The sequence below is a fragment of the Aphis gossypii genome, chromosome 1 (assembly GCF_020184175.1).
Source record: "Aphis gossypii isolate Hap1 chromosome 1, ASM2018417v2, whole genome shotgun sequence".
In the NCBI taxonomy this organism is placed as follows: domain Eukaryota; kingdom Metazoa; phylum Arthropoda; class Insecta; order Hemiptera; family Aphididae; genus Aphis; species Aphis gossypii.
In genome coordinates this window covers 62,128,014-62,145,389 of record NC_065530.1, presented here as the reverse complement: position 1 = coordinate 62,145,389, position 17,376 = coordinate 62,128,014, and the positions used below count along the sequence as shown (strand labels likewise).

The following is a 17,376-nucleotide window of genomic DNA, read 5'->3' as shown; positions in this document are numbered from 1 at the left end:
ATTTTTACCTAATAGTCATACGCATAGTAAATCTTCTTATTCTAACATTTTCTACAAATAAAAATACCATAAAAATGTACAATATTACTTTTATTTTGTTACTATTTAATTTAAATCATACATCACTTAATAACTAGAGTTTGTTATTCAGTATAAATTAGTAAAATAAACTATGATAGGTACATCATAATGAAAACAAAAATTTCTTGATACATGATTTTTTTTTTTATACATATTCTGCTATTAATATGCATAAGTCAAAATACAGTTAAAATTAAATAGATAACAGTTATTAATACAAAATAAATTTAGAAATGGTTAATTTATAATATATTAGTATCATTGATCAACACAATAGTTATAATTAAAATTACATGAATATGGATCAGAATATTGAGATAAATTATGTTCTCTATAATACACAATATATTGAGGATAAAATTCGTAATCATTAAATTTTACATAAACCATACCATTTGTTGACTTAGCAGTATCAAAAATATTAGGTATAACATTTAAATGATAATTGACACTGACATCTTTGATATTTTGGACTAAAACTCGACAAATTATAAATGCTCGCTCAATTGAAATTTCTAAAAAGAAAAAATGATCATAAAATAAATTAATATAAGACAAGAATGACTAAAAAAATAAATGCATAAACAAATATTTAAACAATATATTACACTATTAAGCAAAATTATATTATTATAACATTTTTAATCACTATAAAAAGTAATAATAATTAACTCACCACTATTAAAATTATGTCTGGATGGAACAAAAGGTTCAGCAAAATTACTGTCTGTGATATGGTCCATAAGCCATTTGATTGCACATTCTAAGCCTTGGTTGTAAGTATAAAATAATGCTCGTTTAACTGCTTCTCTTGGAAAACCCATATTAATAAGTATATCCATTATATTTTCATCGTAATCTACTGCAGAAGTTGATCCTGGTTTGATATTAAATATATCGTAATGAAAATACAAAATTTAATTTGGTTACATTAAACAAAATGTATCAATTATCTACCTTGAGCACATGATGCATATCTGTTGGCATACAAAGGACAATATGAAAAGCAAACACCTTTACCATATCGACAACGACTTGTGAAGCGCCAGTCTAAATTATTTTCAGCAATTGATTGAACATTTTTAGTGGCTGTAACGTGATATAAAAGCCATTCATTTACTATTATATTTTTATTATTTATTTCCATTTCATTTTTTCTTAATGTGTATAAGCCCCAGAGCAGTGGATTTTGTATTTTATGAACACTTATAACCTGAAATTATTTCAATTAATTGATTCATTAACACCATTAATATACGTGAAATAAATTGTCATTAAAACTTACATCAAAAAGATCATACAAATGTCTAATTTCTTCAACTTCGTACAATTCTGAATCAACTACTGGTTCAATAGAATAATCATTCATGATTGAGCTACAATTAACATTGCTCATAATAAAACCAAAATTAAAATTTAATGAATGCATGCAAAAAATAATCAAGTGTTAATTCAATATTTTCGTATATCTAAAAACCTGTTAGGTATTAAATTATTAATAAAATAGATTGATAACATTATTTATTTATTAAATTAATACTCAAAAATACAGAACAATTTTGTATGATTAACACAATACTATTTTAACATATCAATTCTCTGCGTGTCTGTGGATTAATAATATATTAAATATTTATCACAAAATAAAATAAAATTCTTCACAAGTAAATTATAAATAAAAAAAAAATTACACTTATTTGGTTGTTTTTTCAACTTGATTGAAGCATATTCTTTATACCATGTCAAATTGATACATTGAGTAATATTCTATGGTTGAATATTATTCTCTTAGGCCAAGGAGTTAGGAAACTCAAAATAAAAAAATAAGGCTAAGTTAAAATAATGGGATATTAAACTGAAATTACCCATATACTTTAACAAAATAACACATTGAATACTTGCAATAGTCGAATTTGGGTACCTACATGAGCATTTTAGAAATTTAACTTCTATAGTACTAAAATAAGGTTTCTTTCCATGTGTTTAGTACTATATCAATGTACAAAAGTCATATTCTATATCGTGATTTGTGACCATATTATGTTAGTTTGCGTATATACCGAAATGCATACCCACTTTAGTCAGTAGTCACGCTACACCTACCATATTCAATAAAAAACTACAATAAAGTTACTTATTATGTATTAACTTATAGATATGGTAAATACTTATACTTAATGGCTAATGTCGTTAAAAAATAAATTTAATGTACGTACCCAATATCAGTTTAATATTTTGAGATGCAAAGGAGCAATACAAACAGAACAGTCAGTAGATGTTTAATTGTTCTTTAAAAGTACATAACCCATTATAGGTCAGCGGTATATATATTTACCACCAAAACAAATAAAATCTTGAAGGTTCTGTTTCAGTAATTCACCAATAGAGCGCGCCAAAGAAAATGTCAATATATCACTAAACTCAGAATTTTGTATACTATATATTCCTTTATTTTTAAATTTTTTTCTCTATTTAGCTTTTTTTCTACGATTTAAAATATTATTATTTTTTTTTTTTTCATATTTTTCTTATGCCCTATAAAGGGATAAACGATGTCAATTAACCACTTTGGTCTTAGAAGTTTGGTGGAATTTGGATTTTATAGTACTTTATGTATAATGTATAAAAATAAATACCACAAAGTAGTAATTAATAGTAAGCATAGAATACGAATTTCTCGACAATAGCAAGATTGAAATGTAATTTACTAATATTGTATACAGTTTAAATAATTTAATAATATACTGATGGGCGATTGATCTATATCTATGCAACTGCCAACTAAGCATTAAGTATTATTATATTAACCAATAACTACAATATTATACTATATTGCCATATTAGTAATGTTTATGTTTGACGATTGTATAATTATATAAATAGATATTAAATTTATTATTTTGAAATAGCCTGTAATGGTTGTTACTATTATGATAACGATGGGGATTCCTAAATTGGCTAAATTAAACATGACAAAGCAGATCTACTTTGTCATGAAATTAAGTTAATTTTAATTTTAAATTATTAAACTTGCATTTAAATTATTAAAATTTAACTATTTTAACTAATTTTAGTAATTGAAATAGTACAATTCGCCAAATCGTGTTACATAAATACAAAACATTAATATGTTATACATCATATATGAAAATGTTTTTTTCTGTTGGACCAATAGGTGACAATTTAAATTTATATAAATGTCAAACTATATAAGAATATTATAACTTATAAGCTATAAATAAATGGATAACCATCATAAATCATAACTATGCCCTATGGTAACCAAATAAAAAGTATAAAAAAAATACATTATATAACTTAACACCTTCTTTGTAATTGTCTAATGCATAATATTATACTTTTTAAATATTTTTTCATATGATTAATCTATTATTTTTATTTTTATTATTATTATTATTATTATTAACTATAAAAATTAATTATTTTAAATTATAATGTCACGTGATTTGGTGTGTCTTTATAATGAAAATATTTTGAAATTTTTAAGCAATATAAAGTAAACTTAAACTATAGAATACATATTTAAATTATTTTATCACGCCACCGATCAATTGGAATGCATTAGATTAGGTCAACCTCCGGCCTCCGCCATCAACCCATAAAATATAAATTAATAACCAAATTTTGAAAATCTTAAATCATTTACATGAATTAACCTATACAATTTAAAAAAAAGTACAATTTCATGTACCTACTTAACAATATTTTTAAGAACAGCAGGACATACATAAAAAAAAGAGTACGTCTGTCCCCTTTGACTCATAACACATGACGAGTCGCATAACTCCACCATCTGCGTGAAACAAGTGCTCGTGTGACGTCTTAACGAATCGTCAGTGACAACCGAGTACTGACAACTCGTGTGAACTACATGGCAAGGGCTAAAGAAAAGTTCCTACTGGGACGATTATTGCTAATAAAAGGTCACTTACATAAATAATTTTCACCTAATCTATAATTTATTCGTTATAGAAATTAAAAGTGTAAAATAAAATGATTGGGAAATTTTCTTCTCTTCTCTGTCCCGCCTCGACGAAAAATGTTTTCTGGAATCCCGAATTCTTCGATGTATCGATATTCGATAGTTGATTGCAAGGTGTTGCGCGGAGTCAGTGGCATATTTACGGGGGGAGGAGGTTCTCGGGTTCAAAGTGTTCTATTGTGGATGTATGATTTCCAGTTATTGCTTATAATTTTAATAAACATATTTTCTAAATATAAAATAAAAATTAATTGTTTTCATCTACCTGTATAACTTTAAAAGTGCTTGTTTCATAAAATCTGAGTATGACCAATAATTGTAAGAATGGAGATAAAGTATAACTTAGTGTGGTTTTAAGTGAAATCTGGTCTCAAATCAAAAATAAAACCTCAGAAAATGAATCGTCTGAGAGCTTGTATAGATAAAGTAAAATGGAACATTAAACTATATAATATAATGAACATAGGTGTACATACTCTGTGACTCCCTGAGGTAAGAAAGGGCTCATTTATAGTTTATAGACCAACTATTTAAATAACACATATTACTTGCAATATGCAATATTCATAAATTTAACTGTAAATAAAATATAAACAAACACAGAAACATATATCAAACAAGTTATAGACGTCTATGTTATGGCATGCTATTAAACAAAAACTAAATTTATTACATGAAAGTTATGACTTAAATTGAGAACTATAAATCAAAAACTCCCAAGTTCAAGTAAAACAATTTTGTTGAAAAAGTTGGTATATTAATATTTAATTAATTTGAGACATACATAATATATATATACACACATAACAATAATTGATTAACTGTTAAATTAATTTAATTTACATAATAATACAATTAAAGAAAATCTTTTAAAAATATATCATAAATTCTAACCATCATGTCTGCACCACAAGATGCCATTTGTAGAACACCTTCTCTGTATCTTGAATCAGTCTTGCACAGTAATGGTTGAAACTTAATTCTTTTTACTGTTAAATGATGTCCAAATCTAAAATAGTAGGTTTTTAAGGAAACAATATGAATTTTAAGTAACAGATTTACAAAATGTATACTATGAATTATTAGCATGTAGCTTATGGAAAAGGATACTCATTGATTAAATCAGCAATTTTAAGCCAAGGTGTAACAGATTTTTCTTCCAAACTCCATTTGTATAAACTAATACTTCCACAATCAGCACCAACAGCCAAAAAATAGGTTTTTTTACATTCACTAATTAGTGTTGGAGCAAAGGCTACAGCTGTAAAACTCTTTTCTGATACTATTAAAGGATTAGTTTTGGCACAATAAGTTATTTTACTGTCAACACTTTGGTCATTTTGACCCCAAATTACTAATTTTCCATCTCTGGATCCAGTTGCAAAGTATATAGAATCATGAGTCCAGGCACAACACCATATTATTCTTGTATGAATACCAGTGTGTTTATCTGATTTACTTTTGATAATAAACAAATTTGTGTTTACATCATATTCGAATAATGACCAAGTACGATCACGTGAAACAGAGAGAAGATTTTTACTGTCTGGTGAAAAAGCCAATTGAGTCACAGTTAAATTATGTGATTCTAACTTTTGTACCAGTTGAAAATTGTCTGTATTCCTAAAGAATAAAATTTAGATTCTATAAGTTTTTAAAATATTCTTAATTTTTGTACTAATTAATTTTATATATAAATATATAATTAATTATTATATAATTAATTTCATTTTAATTACCATATTATAATAGAAGCCAGCTCTAAAGATGTTGCTTTTGCTGCTGAAGCTAACCATTTATGATTAGACGAAGATGCTAAACAGTAAACTTCATAAACATGACCATAAAGTTTTTGAATTTCAGGCCATAATGTATTTTGAATTAAATCTTCTTCAGTAGGAGGTTCTAATATAAAATAATATTGTATAAAATGAGTTTAATTTACTTAAAATATTAATTAAAATATATATAAAAACTACAAGTTATATTGGAAATGAGTGGGATATAACAATGAACTATGTCCTTAAATTTAATATAAAAAATAAATCATTTTTTAATAAATCTATGCGTATACTTATATATTTTGAAGAATATCAAGACGTATCAATCCCCCTCAAATATTATTTTAAAACTTATGTTTTTTGTTAATTATAAATATTTAATAACTCAAATCCTATTAAATATCTTTGTATTCTTTCTTACTACTAATAATACAAAAAATACAATCAACTATAATTTACATTAATTTATAAATACAAAATAATAGTAATAATAGTAAAAGACTAAAAGTGACACAAAAAAATACATGTATATTTTAAATTTTTTTAAGATACTTACGATTTAAAGACAAAGGAATAAAATAATGTTCAGGATAATCTTTCTTTTTTGGTTGATTAGTATTATTTTTACAGTCATCTTCGGACACTGCTTTATTTGATAACCCAAGTGATGGAACAGAAGCACCAAGTGGACATTTTGTGATATCTTAAAAATATTTTATAGTACAAATGTACAATATTATTTTACTGAATAAAATAAATAAATAACTGAATCAATATTAATATAAAATAAAAGATTCATATTTTGAACAATAAAAATATATTTACCGACAGAGTCAAAATTAATTTTAGATAGTTGACTCATATTTTCTAAAAAGTTGTAAGGTGCTTGAAATGCTCTAATAACTTTTTCCTCAGCTGAAGATACAAAACTTAAACTCGACAGCATAGCAACACTAGACATATTATATCCATGAACTTGAGGTCGTGCCATTTCATGCCAATTCTAAAACAAATATTATATTAAATTGTTGAGAACTTATCTTGTCAAAACTTCTTATATATGTAATTTAAGAATTAAGTTGATTGTACTATTCATTCAAGACTAGTTTCTTTAGTAGCACAAATGTAAAGCTAAAAAATATTCTATTGAGAAGTTAAAGCTTATAAGCATTAAGCAATATAAGAAAGTTAAATTATATAAAATCAAGCCTACATGAGAACGACATAATCCGCACATCGATACTGAGTGTTCTTCCATTCCTATTCCTTGATTATGTATGAAACAGTGGCTCACAAAAATACATAACAAATGCATTGTGTCGTCGCATTGATTATATTATTGTATAGTACATATAAGTGGTTTTTTTTATTGTTAACATAATGTAATATGTCATTGATTAAATGAATAAAAAAAATATATTGAATTATGTATTAGATTAAATCACTACTATCGCTAAATAAACAAGATTATCAATGATACCTCCCAGTGGTCATTGTGGACCAACTTCTGATTGATATGATTTGGTAAATGGAAAGGAGATCAATACACAACAATGGACAAGTTTTATGGTTAGTCTGAGTCTAGATAGTCTACTATCTATACTCAATGGTATAAGTAAAGAAAATTCTGGTAAGTTATAAATTACATCCATAAACGTGCGCAGGTCTTCTTGGCAGGGGAGGCAATACCTTAGCTAAGGAGGTCCAGACTCCAACCCCTCCCGGTTTGTAGGTATATTATAAGATAGTGGTGAAACAGAAAATCTCGCAGGGAGGCAGTCACCGCCTCCCCTGCCTCCTCCGTGCGCACGCTTATGATTACATCTATAAATACTAATCATTTCTATGTTTGAGCCACTAGTCTGGTCTTTTATCTGAATTTAACACTTTTCACATAATTAATAAAGATGTACAAGTATAATATGACTATAGTCTATTCAAAATGAGATTATGACTCGGCGGCCAAGTTGTGTGCATGGGCATGGCTTTTGTTCCATGGTAGCACTTGACGTGATCGATGCTTATGGGGAGAGTATGACTTGCAGCTGATCAAAACTGGTCGCTGCTGAACCATCATCTCATTTTGAATAGACTATATATGTGTTTTACTTGTAACATATGAAATAAATTAATAATTGGATATAAAATAACTTACGCAAGAATGTACATTTTCAACTGGTTTTGATTTCAACCATTGTGCATGGATTCTAGAAGTTTGGTCAGAACTTACAGAAACAATATATTTGCCTTCTGGATCCCAAGTAATATCCTCAACGGATCCAAAATGACCTCCAATTGTGACTCCAGGAGTCCAACTGCCATTATTATTCTAGAGTTTAAAGTAGTCAAATAAATAGAAAATTTTTAACTAGTTTTCACTATTTATTTTCATAGCATACTTTTGTCCATAGATGAAATGATCCATTGTGTCCCTGAGCTAAAATACTATTGCCATCAGGAGAAAATTTCCCACCATAAAACCCTAATGTATTACCGCCAACTTCCCCTAATCTTATTAAATCAACCCAAAGTCCGCTGTTTTCATCATAGGCCCAAACTGCCAATGTTTTATCCATAGAAACTGAAAGTAACTCCATTTTTTTCTCTGAAATATAATAAAAATAACATAATATATTTAGTGTCCTACTGGTTTCATATAAAAAGACAATTGTAACATTCTTTGGCTGTTTCTTAAGAAAATCAATTTGTTTCTTTATTTTTTATAACAAATTGTAAAAAAAAAAAAAAAAATAATGAAAATAAGAAAATAAAATTATTTTATCAAATATGTATAATATTATGTTATGTCTGAGAAAAAAAAGTTGTTGTCATTTCATACAATAACATTCTTTGATATTTGAAACTTATTTAGTAATTTAGTTTTTATAGATTTCACTATTTTCAAAAATGGATTTTGAAGTTGTATGCCTTAACTGTATAGACTAACATGATGATAATTATTATGTTATTATGTACACTAAGCTTTGGCACTAAAAATATTTAATTAGAATAACAGAAAATGACCATTAAATTCCTGGCTAACAGATTTTGTTTTATTGTTAAAATTGTTAAATTTTTTTCAACTATAACATACATTTTAAATTTAATATTATAAAGTTAAATATTTTTTGGAAGTTTACTACTCAGCTCACCTAAGCTTTTAATACTTATAAGTTATAACTCAGTAACTACTCATCCAAATGTCTATTTTAAACTCTGAACATAATGTTGAATGTATTGATTTAATTATGATAAGTACTTTTTATTTTCTATGATTTTATGATAGGTTATTGATAAAATGCTTCGATTTTCAAAAAGAGGGTGGTTTTGGATATAATATTGGATCTAGTATGTATTTTGGATGTACTTTAGGTTATCGATAAAATGCTTCGATTTTCAAAAAGGGGGTTGTTTTGGATATATTGGATCTAGTATGTACTTTGGAGGTTAAACTTAAAAATCCCTAGTATTTACTTTTATAATTGGGGAAAATAAGAATTATTATACAAATTCAATTTTCAATTAAATCAATATAGTTTTATTAAAATTAGTTTTTTTATGGTAACTCAGAAACGAATAACCGTATACACGTGAAATTTTGATCAAAAATGTTTATATTATTATTTTATTTACCATACAATTTTTAAAATATTTAAAATATTTTTTTAGCTATTTATAAGCATAAGAAATTTTTAATTTTTTTAGTTTTTTTTTCTTATAAATGTAAATAAAAAATTATTCACTAGGTCAAAATTCTTGAGAATTTATTATGAAATACCACAAAAATTATTCTTATAGCTGTATAGAAATATTAAAGCACGAAGGAACAACTTTTTTATGTGCATTTGAAGTTTGAAAATTTAATACAAGATTCTTCCTAAATAGTCCATACTAAAACCGTAAGATCTACAAAATGTATTAAGACAATATATTTTATAGACATTAAACATTTTAAGTTCCAATCGGTTCCAATTTGGATGAAATTAGTAAATTAAACGATAAACTATGGTATGTTAATTATTTTGTTCCGATTAAAAAAAAGTATTCGTGGGAACTTAAGAACTTTTACATATATTAAATCAGAATAGTTTTTTGTAAACATGATATTATATAATTGATTTCAAATTTAACAACCCTATAAAAGTGATCCACTCGATACCTAAGGAAGTAATGAATAGTGAGTGATATTCACTTACTTAACTTTTCATTTATTGGAATACTTTAAAAAAAAGTTTGTTTAAAAATATATGTCGCCATTCAAAAAAATAAAATTGAGTTGTCTGATGAAAGAATCATAATATATAGTTAAATATTTTAATTTTATAATATGCTTTTACTTCCTATGAGTGAATTATAAATTGGGAAACATTGCATAATTAACTATAATTTACTTTTTTTTAATTTACCTGTACAAAAATTAGGTTTCCAGTGCACTCCATAAATCCACCCATCATGCCCTGATATAACAGTTTCTGATTGAATCACATAACTACAGTCAGAACCATCTTGTTTAGTCACATTAAATGTTTTACTCTCTAATTTTAATGTATCATCTAATTCTTTATTTGATTTGCAAGTATTATAACTTTCTTCCATTGTAAATCTCCATAATCTTATTACAGAATCCTGAGAACCACTTGCTAGAAGTAGATTCCCTAAATTACCTAAAAATATATTTTATTTAAGCTATTTAGAGGGCATATATTTTTATTAGACTAAAACATGTTTTTATATATTATATATATATTACGTAAATGGTTATCTTTGATCATACATCCAAAACAATTATAACAATTTTATAAAATTGTAAATCAAACACAGTACTTACCTTCAGATATAAAATCTAAAGAACGAACCCAATCTTCGTGGCCTATTAAATAATGGCTAGGAACAAACACTGAATCACCATTACTAAAATCATTCATATACAACTGTATTTTGCTATTTGATAAACCACATGCTAATAGAAGACAATTTGTGTTGGGTAACAATGTAATTTTTAGAGACAAACATAATATACTATCAAAATCAATAGTCTGAACACATTGAGATGTATCTGAAAAAAAAAATTAATCAGTACATATATTTAAAAGTGATACATTTAAATCTTAATAAACAATTGTAGATTTTTTAATGATGAAGTGAACTTTTTAGAGAACATTAAATAATAAGAAAACTTACTTTCATTTTTGTGTTTAATCCAAACTTTAACAGTACAATCACCAGCAGCAGTTACAATAATAAGTGTTTGATTAGCAAGTCTTATGGCATCATTTATTGTAACGACATCAGAATGTCCTAAATACAAATTATTAAAAAGTTGTATATTAAAATATTGAAAAATTAAATTTCATTACAATAAATAAAATAAAACCAATCATATTTATTAAAATTATTATATATATATATATATATATATATTAATCAATTACCTAACTTAGTTAAACAATAATTAACTAATATTTAACTGATTTATAAAACAAGAGGTTCATATAATCAATAAACATTCATAATACCACTATAAACTTAATTTTTTAATACGGATAATTTGTCCATTTTCCATATCTATTATTTTATATAAATTAGCTATAAGAAACATTACCTATTAGTCTTTCATAGGCTTTATAAGATCCTGTAAGAAGAATATCTTCCCACAATATAGCTGTATTATCAGTTGAACAAGAAACAAAGTCTTGTTGGCAACAGTTGTCTATATTTTGTACCCACTTAACACTATTTACACGCTTTGTATGTGCAACAAATGAAGAAATAATTCGTCCGTCACATTCATTCTGAAATCATATTAAATACTATATTTATTTTTTAATTTTCTTAAAAATTCAGCTTAAATTAATTATCTATTGTACTCAAAACAATCTAATAATTAATTAAACTGAAGTGACCAATAATGTGTTCAACAATTAAAATATAAGCTATATGTATTAAAAATACATTTAAATAAAATAAATCATTTAGGTAGTAAGAACTTATCAACAGTGACAAACTATGTCAACGGGATACAGGGATCTTTTCTAGAAGATCATAGGATGTTCATACAAATAATAATTAGAGGCATTCCTGTTTAAACTGTAGAAAAAAATGTATTGAATAATATTGATGTTAAAGATATTATTAACATTATTAAAGAAGTGATTTATTTGATACAAAACTAAAAACATATATTTTTTTTTTAAATAAAAAATTATTTTCTATTTTAAAGTGTAAAATATGAGTATAATGAGTTTTTTTTAGTTATGCTTAGTAATTAATAATTTGAGTGCGATATGTTCTATAAAACTTAAAATTAAGCATTCATTTTTATATTAAAAAAAAAAACAACATATCCTAGACAAAAGAAATTCAAAGAATGCATTTTTTTCATAGTCCGTCACTGCTTTTAAGTGTCATTGTTTTTGATACCTATTTTTATACAACTAAAAGATTACTTGTTACATAGGTAATATAGTCGTCAAACACACTATGCTATAAGTTATGAAACTATGTGAGTGAACGTTATAAATAAAAACTTTAACTATCCTTTCAATATACTTACTGTTATTTGAGGATCATATAAATGAATAGCGTTACAAGAACCATAAATAACCAATCCATTAACACCCCAATCTAAGCAATTTGGTGTGCTGTTTATAGCTGAAGACACATACACTGTTTTAATTTTTTCAAATGTACTCATTTTCTTATAACAAAAAATAATAACAATACACAAAAATTTAAAACAATTATAACAGTAACTAGTGTTAATAATTACGATCAGGTACAAATTTGAAATAAAATTAATTTGCCACCATGTAAAAGATGTAAATAGTCCATACTTCGATAGATAAAAAAATACTAATGGAGCACGTGTTCAAAGATATTTTTTTAGTTATTATCATGGCTATTGATACGAAAGATAACATTAACGGTGATAACATTGATAACAATATCAAATTCGTTAAGATGGAAAAAATGATTGAGCATGAATGTACATTCATAGAAATATAGAATAGATGAAATTGCATCTATTTTGTGTTAATTACTTAATTACTAAATACTCTTATCGAGATTATGAATTACACTAATATTATTAAAGAGTCATGGCGATTGCTGACTCCAAAGTATGAGTAATGGTCACGATTAAAGATAAGATTATCTTTAATCGTGGTAATGGTCATGCTCATTTATCATAATGTACCTACTAATTGGCATTTATCCCAAGATTAAATATTCAAAGAAAGGTGTTACTTTGTAACACAACTGTTGTTGTAACTAACTTTGAGTTTTAATTTTTAAATAAATCCAGACATTTTTTTTTTATTAGCCACTAGCGTATTAAGTATAGACAAATATTGACAAACTTATGTTAATTGTCTGAAGACTGAAACAATATGGCTATTGACAACATTGAGAAGTTAAAAATGTATGAAATTAATTTGTTTTATGTTTAGGAATTTATGATGTAGGTCGAATATTGGAACATTACCGAATATAAACTTTAAATTATATAGAAATTAAATTAATTTAATATTTAAAAGTACGTTTACATTGAAATTTCTATTCTTTTAATATTTCAATTATAATTATTAATAAAACATAGCACCACTATGTATTAAAAATAAAAGCAAAAGGATCTTTAAGACATCAAATTCATTGATTATCTAATTCCTACATTCCTAAGTCATAAGTGGCATAAAAAATAAAAATGCAAATATTTAATTATAAAAACAAATTATAATTTATAACTACAGAAAACCCTAACTTATGGAATTTCTGTAATGATATACCACTAGAAAACCTTGACCATAAACATACTCCAAAATAAATAATAATGCATATGATATCACAAATTAACATAGTATTCATAAAGAATAAATATAAGAATGAAGTATTTTTTTAGTTATTAGATAATGAGTAAATAGCACAGCTATAATAATGGATATGTCTATAGCCATGGCAAAAAAAAAAAAATATTTCTATAATAAGATCACAGAATCAATTAATTATCATTACTGACAACAGTCACAACACTAGTCAGGTGTCAACCAGATATTTAGGAAATAGTGCAGCTGTCACAACACAATTTGTCAACTATAATATACTCATCTAAGATTGTAGATTCAAAAACATTAACAAGTCACAGATTTTTTTATTTTCCTTGTACAAAGTAGGTGATAAGTATATAAAATAAATGTTTAAAATTTTTTTTAAATGAATTACAATTTATAAGAAAAATTATAACAATTGATTTCAAGCACTAGATGATTTTAAATAACTTTTGGCTTTTTCGTAATCATTATTAAATCTCTTCAATACTATAATATTCTGTATTGTGTTGGTAAATCCATCTGCTACTAACATCTCTAATAAAACGTCAATATCTTTAGGTACAGGACGTGGGGCCAATTTGGGTGTATCTGATTTTATGTTTTCGGACACAGTTGATGAATTCTGAAATATTTAATAAGAGTTTTTATTTTAATTTAATTATTGTAGAAATTATATTGTAACTTTACATTATTAGACCCTGAAGTAGTTGGTGATGACAACTTTTCCTTATCCTTTTTGATTTTTTTTTGACGTACATTTTCTACATTGGGCTTTGATTCTTTAAAGTCTCCTTCATCTAAATTAATATAATTATTACATTTATTTTAAGAAATTAAACATTTGAACTTCATACCACATACGATTTTTCAAACTTACTTAAAGAACTCTTTGAAATTCTGGAATTAGAATCTATCTGCAAGTGCTCAGCCAAAATCGAACTACACATATATTTTAAAGTGTATCATTGATTATAAAAACTATTAGCTAGTATTTATCTATTTATTAAAATACCTTAGAGTGGAAAAAATACTGTTTGAATTTTCATCAATTTTACTGTTAAATTCATCTAATACTTTATCAACTTTAGAAGCTAAATTGTCAAGTTTTTTCGATAAATTCTGAAAATCAAACTATAATTAATATTAACAGTCATAAAATAAAATTCTATATTACCATAATTTGAGAGTTTGTGTCATCTTGCAATTTATGAATTATAATTACTACAAGTTCTACATTGCAGTAAACTTCTTTGGTTATTGCATTATATGAGAGTTTTGTTTTCTATAATCGATATATTATACTGTTAATTAGTAAATAATTCAGTGTAAAGCACATAATTATATAAATATAATTACATAAAATCATATTACATTTTTATTAATATAAAACAATTATTCTAAAAATTCTTTATAAAAATGAATTATAATAATATAATACTTCTATACCTAGTACTAGTTTATTTATGCATACAAATTTTATTATCCTTTTAACAGGTAGCTTTCTGTTACTCAGGTAATTATATTTTTTTTTATAAAAAGTTACAAAACATTTAAATAAAATTAAATAATAATAATAATAATAATAATATAGTGTTTAAATTAATAACTAATACTTCATGATTATATTATATAAATAAACACAAAAAGATATAACAATTTTATGTAATAAAAATTGAATGCAAAATATCTGATTAAAATTAATTTTTAACAATTTTTTAAAAGAAGTAGATGAGATAAAGAAGAACGTTTATGTCAATCTACTTCATCAGTTACAGTAGTAAAAAACTGGTAAAAAATAATGAGAACAATTAGCTTCGTATGAAATAAAATTATAACTTAACTTTAATAATTTATGAGCCAAATAAAATAATTTTATATTAATAATTCAAATAATACATAAAATACCTTTAAAAATGCAATATCATCATCTGATTGAAGCTCCATCTAAAAAAAATATATGTTATTTAAGTCATATTTTAATGCAGTGGTCAAAGGGTTAACTAAAAATAACAGATTAAAATATTAAATGTATTGGAATTATCTTACCATATTTCCCTCAAATGTTGGACACAATATCACTAATTCATCTGTTTCCTCTAATTTTAATTCATTTTTCTATAAAATAGTATATTAAATTAATTAAAATTAGGTAAATAAATTGTTAAGCTATTGTTTATGCTACAAACAGTAAAAGCTAATAAAAAAGTAAAATCGAAAAGTAGTAATAAAATTTTTGATTAATAATGATACAACTGTTAAGCATGAATAACTACATTTATTTACCAGCGTTTCAATGAATCCAGATATCTCAGTAGGTTCTTTTAATTTAAGTTCAATCAATGATTTTTCACAGCGAATGTTAAATGTAACAAAAACGTTAGACATGATCAGGTTTGTGTCGGTTAGTTATTTTAACAAAATATTTCAATAACTATTAAATTAACTTGGACGAAAAATTAATGGATGTATAAATAGGTATAGGTATGTTAGGTTTGATGTTTTAAACACGAAGACAATTTAACGGTTTATCTTATATCCGCGTGGCAGTGATTGACGTTAATGATTATTGGTTTGACGTTATTTAGAGAAAATTGGTGAAGAATTAATACTGTTGAATAAAGATTTGCACTAGGGAATGCGACTGTAGCATTTATCAATTCTGTGGTAGCAGTACGGCGTATGCTGATTGCTGACTAATGATAAATGAAGTAATGTAATGAATAACAACTAACACAAAGTCCCTACGATAGTGCCGACTACGCAATATGGCAGACATGCGGTATGGTTAGGGGACAAAGAGTTGAAGAACTGAACGAATGAAAACGGAAAAACCTGGATGTTTACATATCAAAAAATAGAAAATTAACAATTCTAAAATCGGAATTTAATTTTAACATTTAACCACAAGATAAGACCAAATATTGTTTTTTATTAATCAGAATCACGGACGTATATACCACCACCACGGCCGCTGTATATACTGTAGACTGTAATCTATCTACAGCAAGCTGTAACCACCACAGAACAATATATCTTAGTCCATGGTGGTATATACCCATAAGGTAATATCTTAGTCCGTGGTATATACGTAATATCACAGAACAAAATATGCATAATATTATAAGATAATATAATCTATGGTAATTTGTTCTGTGGTAATATTCTTTGGTCCAAATTTGGTTCGAGTTTACTCAATACATCACTTATTCACTTTTGTATTATTATTTGTTTCTTGCTTCTGCTAGTTGCTACCATTAGTATTATCAAAATATACTATGAATAATTTATAGTATTTGCTATTATGAAAGTGGGCAAGTTCTCCCAAAATATTGTTTTCATGAACGATTTTCCTAATTTTGATACTACCTACAATAGTTATTATATTATATGAATATAATTGAAATAATTTTATTGTTATTTAGTTATCAAAATATTTGAACGATTATCCTAATAATCTAACAAATAATTAAAAATGATTATTGTTACAGCCATAATTTTCAAACAGCATATATTTCCAATTAAAATTTTGAATTAATTACATATACAAGTACGATTTGTCCAATTAAGTAAATCTCAAAATTATTGTCCCAAAAATAAAAAAAAATTATTAAAATTGTTCCAATGTTGCAAATATGTTCAGTTGAGATAAAATAAAATGAAACCTAAAAATAAAAATAATATATTG

At 25.3% G+C, this 17,376-nt stretch overlaps 3 protein-coding genes across 5 annotated transcripts; all 3 read right to left on the bottom strand.

Annotated features, from left to right (window-relative positions):
- Positions 1-83: 83 nt before the first annotated feature.
- On the bottom strand, positions 84-4,727 carry LOC114132177 (uncharacterized). Of its 3 annotated transcripts, XM_027997569.2 has the most exons (6): positions 2,631-3,159; positions 2,298-2,385; positions 1,367-1,457; positions 1,039-1,294; positions 758-958; positions 84-596 (listed from the first exon to the last, which is right to left on the bottom strand). In XM_027997569.2, the coding sequence occupies exons 3-6, from the start codon at positions 1,448-1,450 to the stop codon at positions 340-342; spliced, it is 798 nt and encodes a 265-aa protein (XP_027853370.1). In that variant the 5' UTR covers positions 1,451-1,457; positions 2,298-2,385; positions 2,631-3,159; the 3' UTR covers positions 84-339. The 3 variants fall into 3 exon arrangements, with proteins under 3 accessions (XP_027853370.1, XP_050066849.1, XP_027853369.1); XM_050210892.1 differs by lacking the exons at positions 2,298-2,385; positions 2,631-3,159 and adding an exon at positions 4,561-4,727; XM_027997568.2 differs by lacking the exon at positions 2,631-3,159 and having other exon boundaries at positions 1,367-1,558; positions 2,298-2,384.
- A 92-nt stretch (positions 4,728-4,819) lies between these two features.
- On the bottom strand, positions 4,820-12,718 carry LOC114132180 (elongator complex protein 2). Its single transcript, XM_027997571.2, has 12 exons — positions 12,419-12,718; positions 11,468-11,657; positions 11,047-11,163; positions 10,694-10,921; positions 10,272-10,529; positions 8,265-8,470; positions 8,021-8,194; positions 6,691-6,868; positions 6,422-6,568; positions 5,824-5,989; positions 5,195-5,707; positions 4,820-5,093 (listed from the first exon to the last, which is right to left on the bottom strand). Exons 1-12 carry the CDS (start codon positions 12,557-12,559, stop codon positions 4,940-4,942), a joined length of 2,472 nt encoding a protein of 823 aa, XP_027853372.2. The 5' UTR covers positions 12,560-12,718; the 3' UTR covers positions 4,820-4,939.
- Positions 12,719-13,991: 1,273 nt separating this feature from the next.
- Positions 13,992-16,679, bottom strand: LOC114132185 (uncharacterized). Its single transcript, XM_027997576.2, has 8 exons — positions 15,975-16,679; positions 15,738-15,806; positions 15,597-15,635; positions 14,866-14,973; positions 14,704-14,810; positions 14,569-14,630; positions 14,379-14,488; positions 13,992-14,313 (listed from the first exon to the last, which is right to left on the bottom strand). The coding sequence occupies exons 1-8, from the start codon at positions 16,074-16,076 to the stop codon at positions 14,113-14,115; spliced, it is 798 nt and encodes a 265-aa protein (XP_027853377.1). The 5' UTR covers positions 16,077-16,679; the 3' UTR covers positions 13,992-14,112.
- Between the last annotated feature and the right edge of the window lie 697 nt (positions 16,680-17,376).

Coding starts and splice junctions, on each gene's coding strand:
- LOC114132180 (XM_027997571.2), bottom strand. CDS start 12,559: ATGAGTACATTTGAAAAAATTAAAACAGTGTATGTGTCTTCAGCTATA. Junction 8,471..10,271: donor GAAACCTAATTTTTGTACAG/GTAAATTAAAAA, acceptor ATTATATTTCAG/AGAAAAAAATGGAGTTACTT. Junction 5,708..5,823: donor CTGGCTTCTATTATAATATG/GTAATTAAAATG, acceptor TTTATTCTTTAG/GAATACAGACAATTTTCAAC.
- LOC114132177 (XM_027997568.2), bottom strand. CDS start 1,510: ATGCATTCATTAAATTTTAATTTTGGTTTTATTATGAGCAATGTTAAT. Junction 1,295..1,366: donor ATTTGTATGATCTTTTTGAT/GTAAGTTTTAAT, acceptor AAATAATTTCAG/GTTATAAGTGTTCATAAAAT. Junction 959..1,038: donor ATATGCATCATGTGCTCAAG/GTAGATAATTGA, acceptor ATATCAAACCAG/GATCAACTTCTGCAGTAGAT.
- LOC114132185 (XM_027997576.2), bottom strand. CDS start 16,076: ATGTCTAACGTTTTTGTTACATTTAACATTCGCTGTGAAAAATCATTG. Junction 15,636..15,737: donor CAACATTTGAGGGAAATATG/GTAAGATAATTC, acceptor TATTTTTTTTAG/ATGGAGCTTCAATCAGATGA. Junction 14,631..14,703: donor AGTATTTTTTCCACTCTAAG/GTATTTTAATAA, acceptor ATATATGTGTAG/TTCGATTTTGGCTGAGCACT.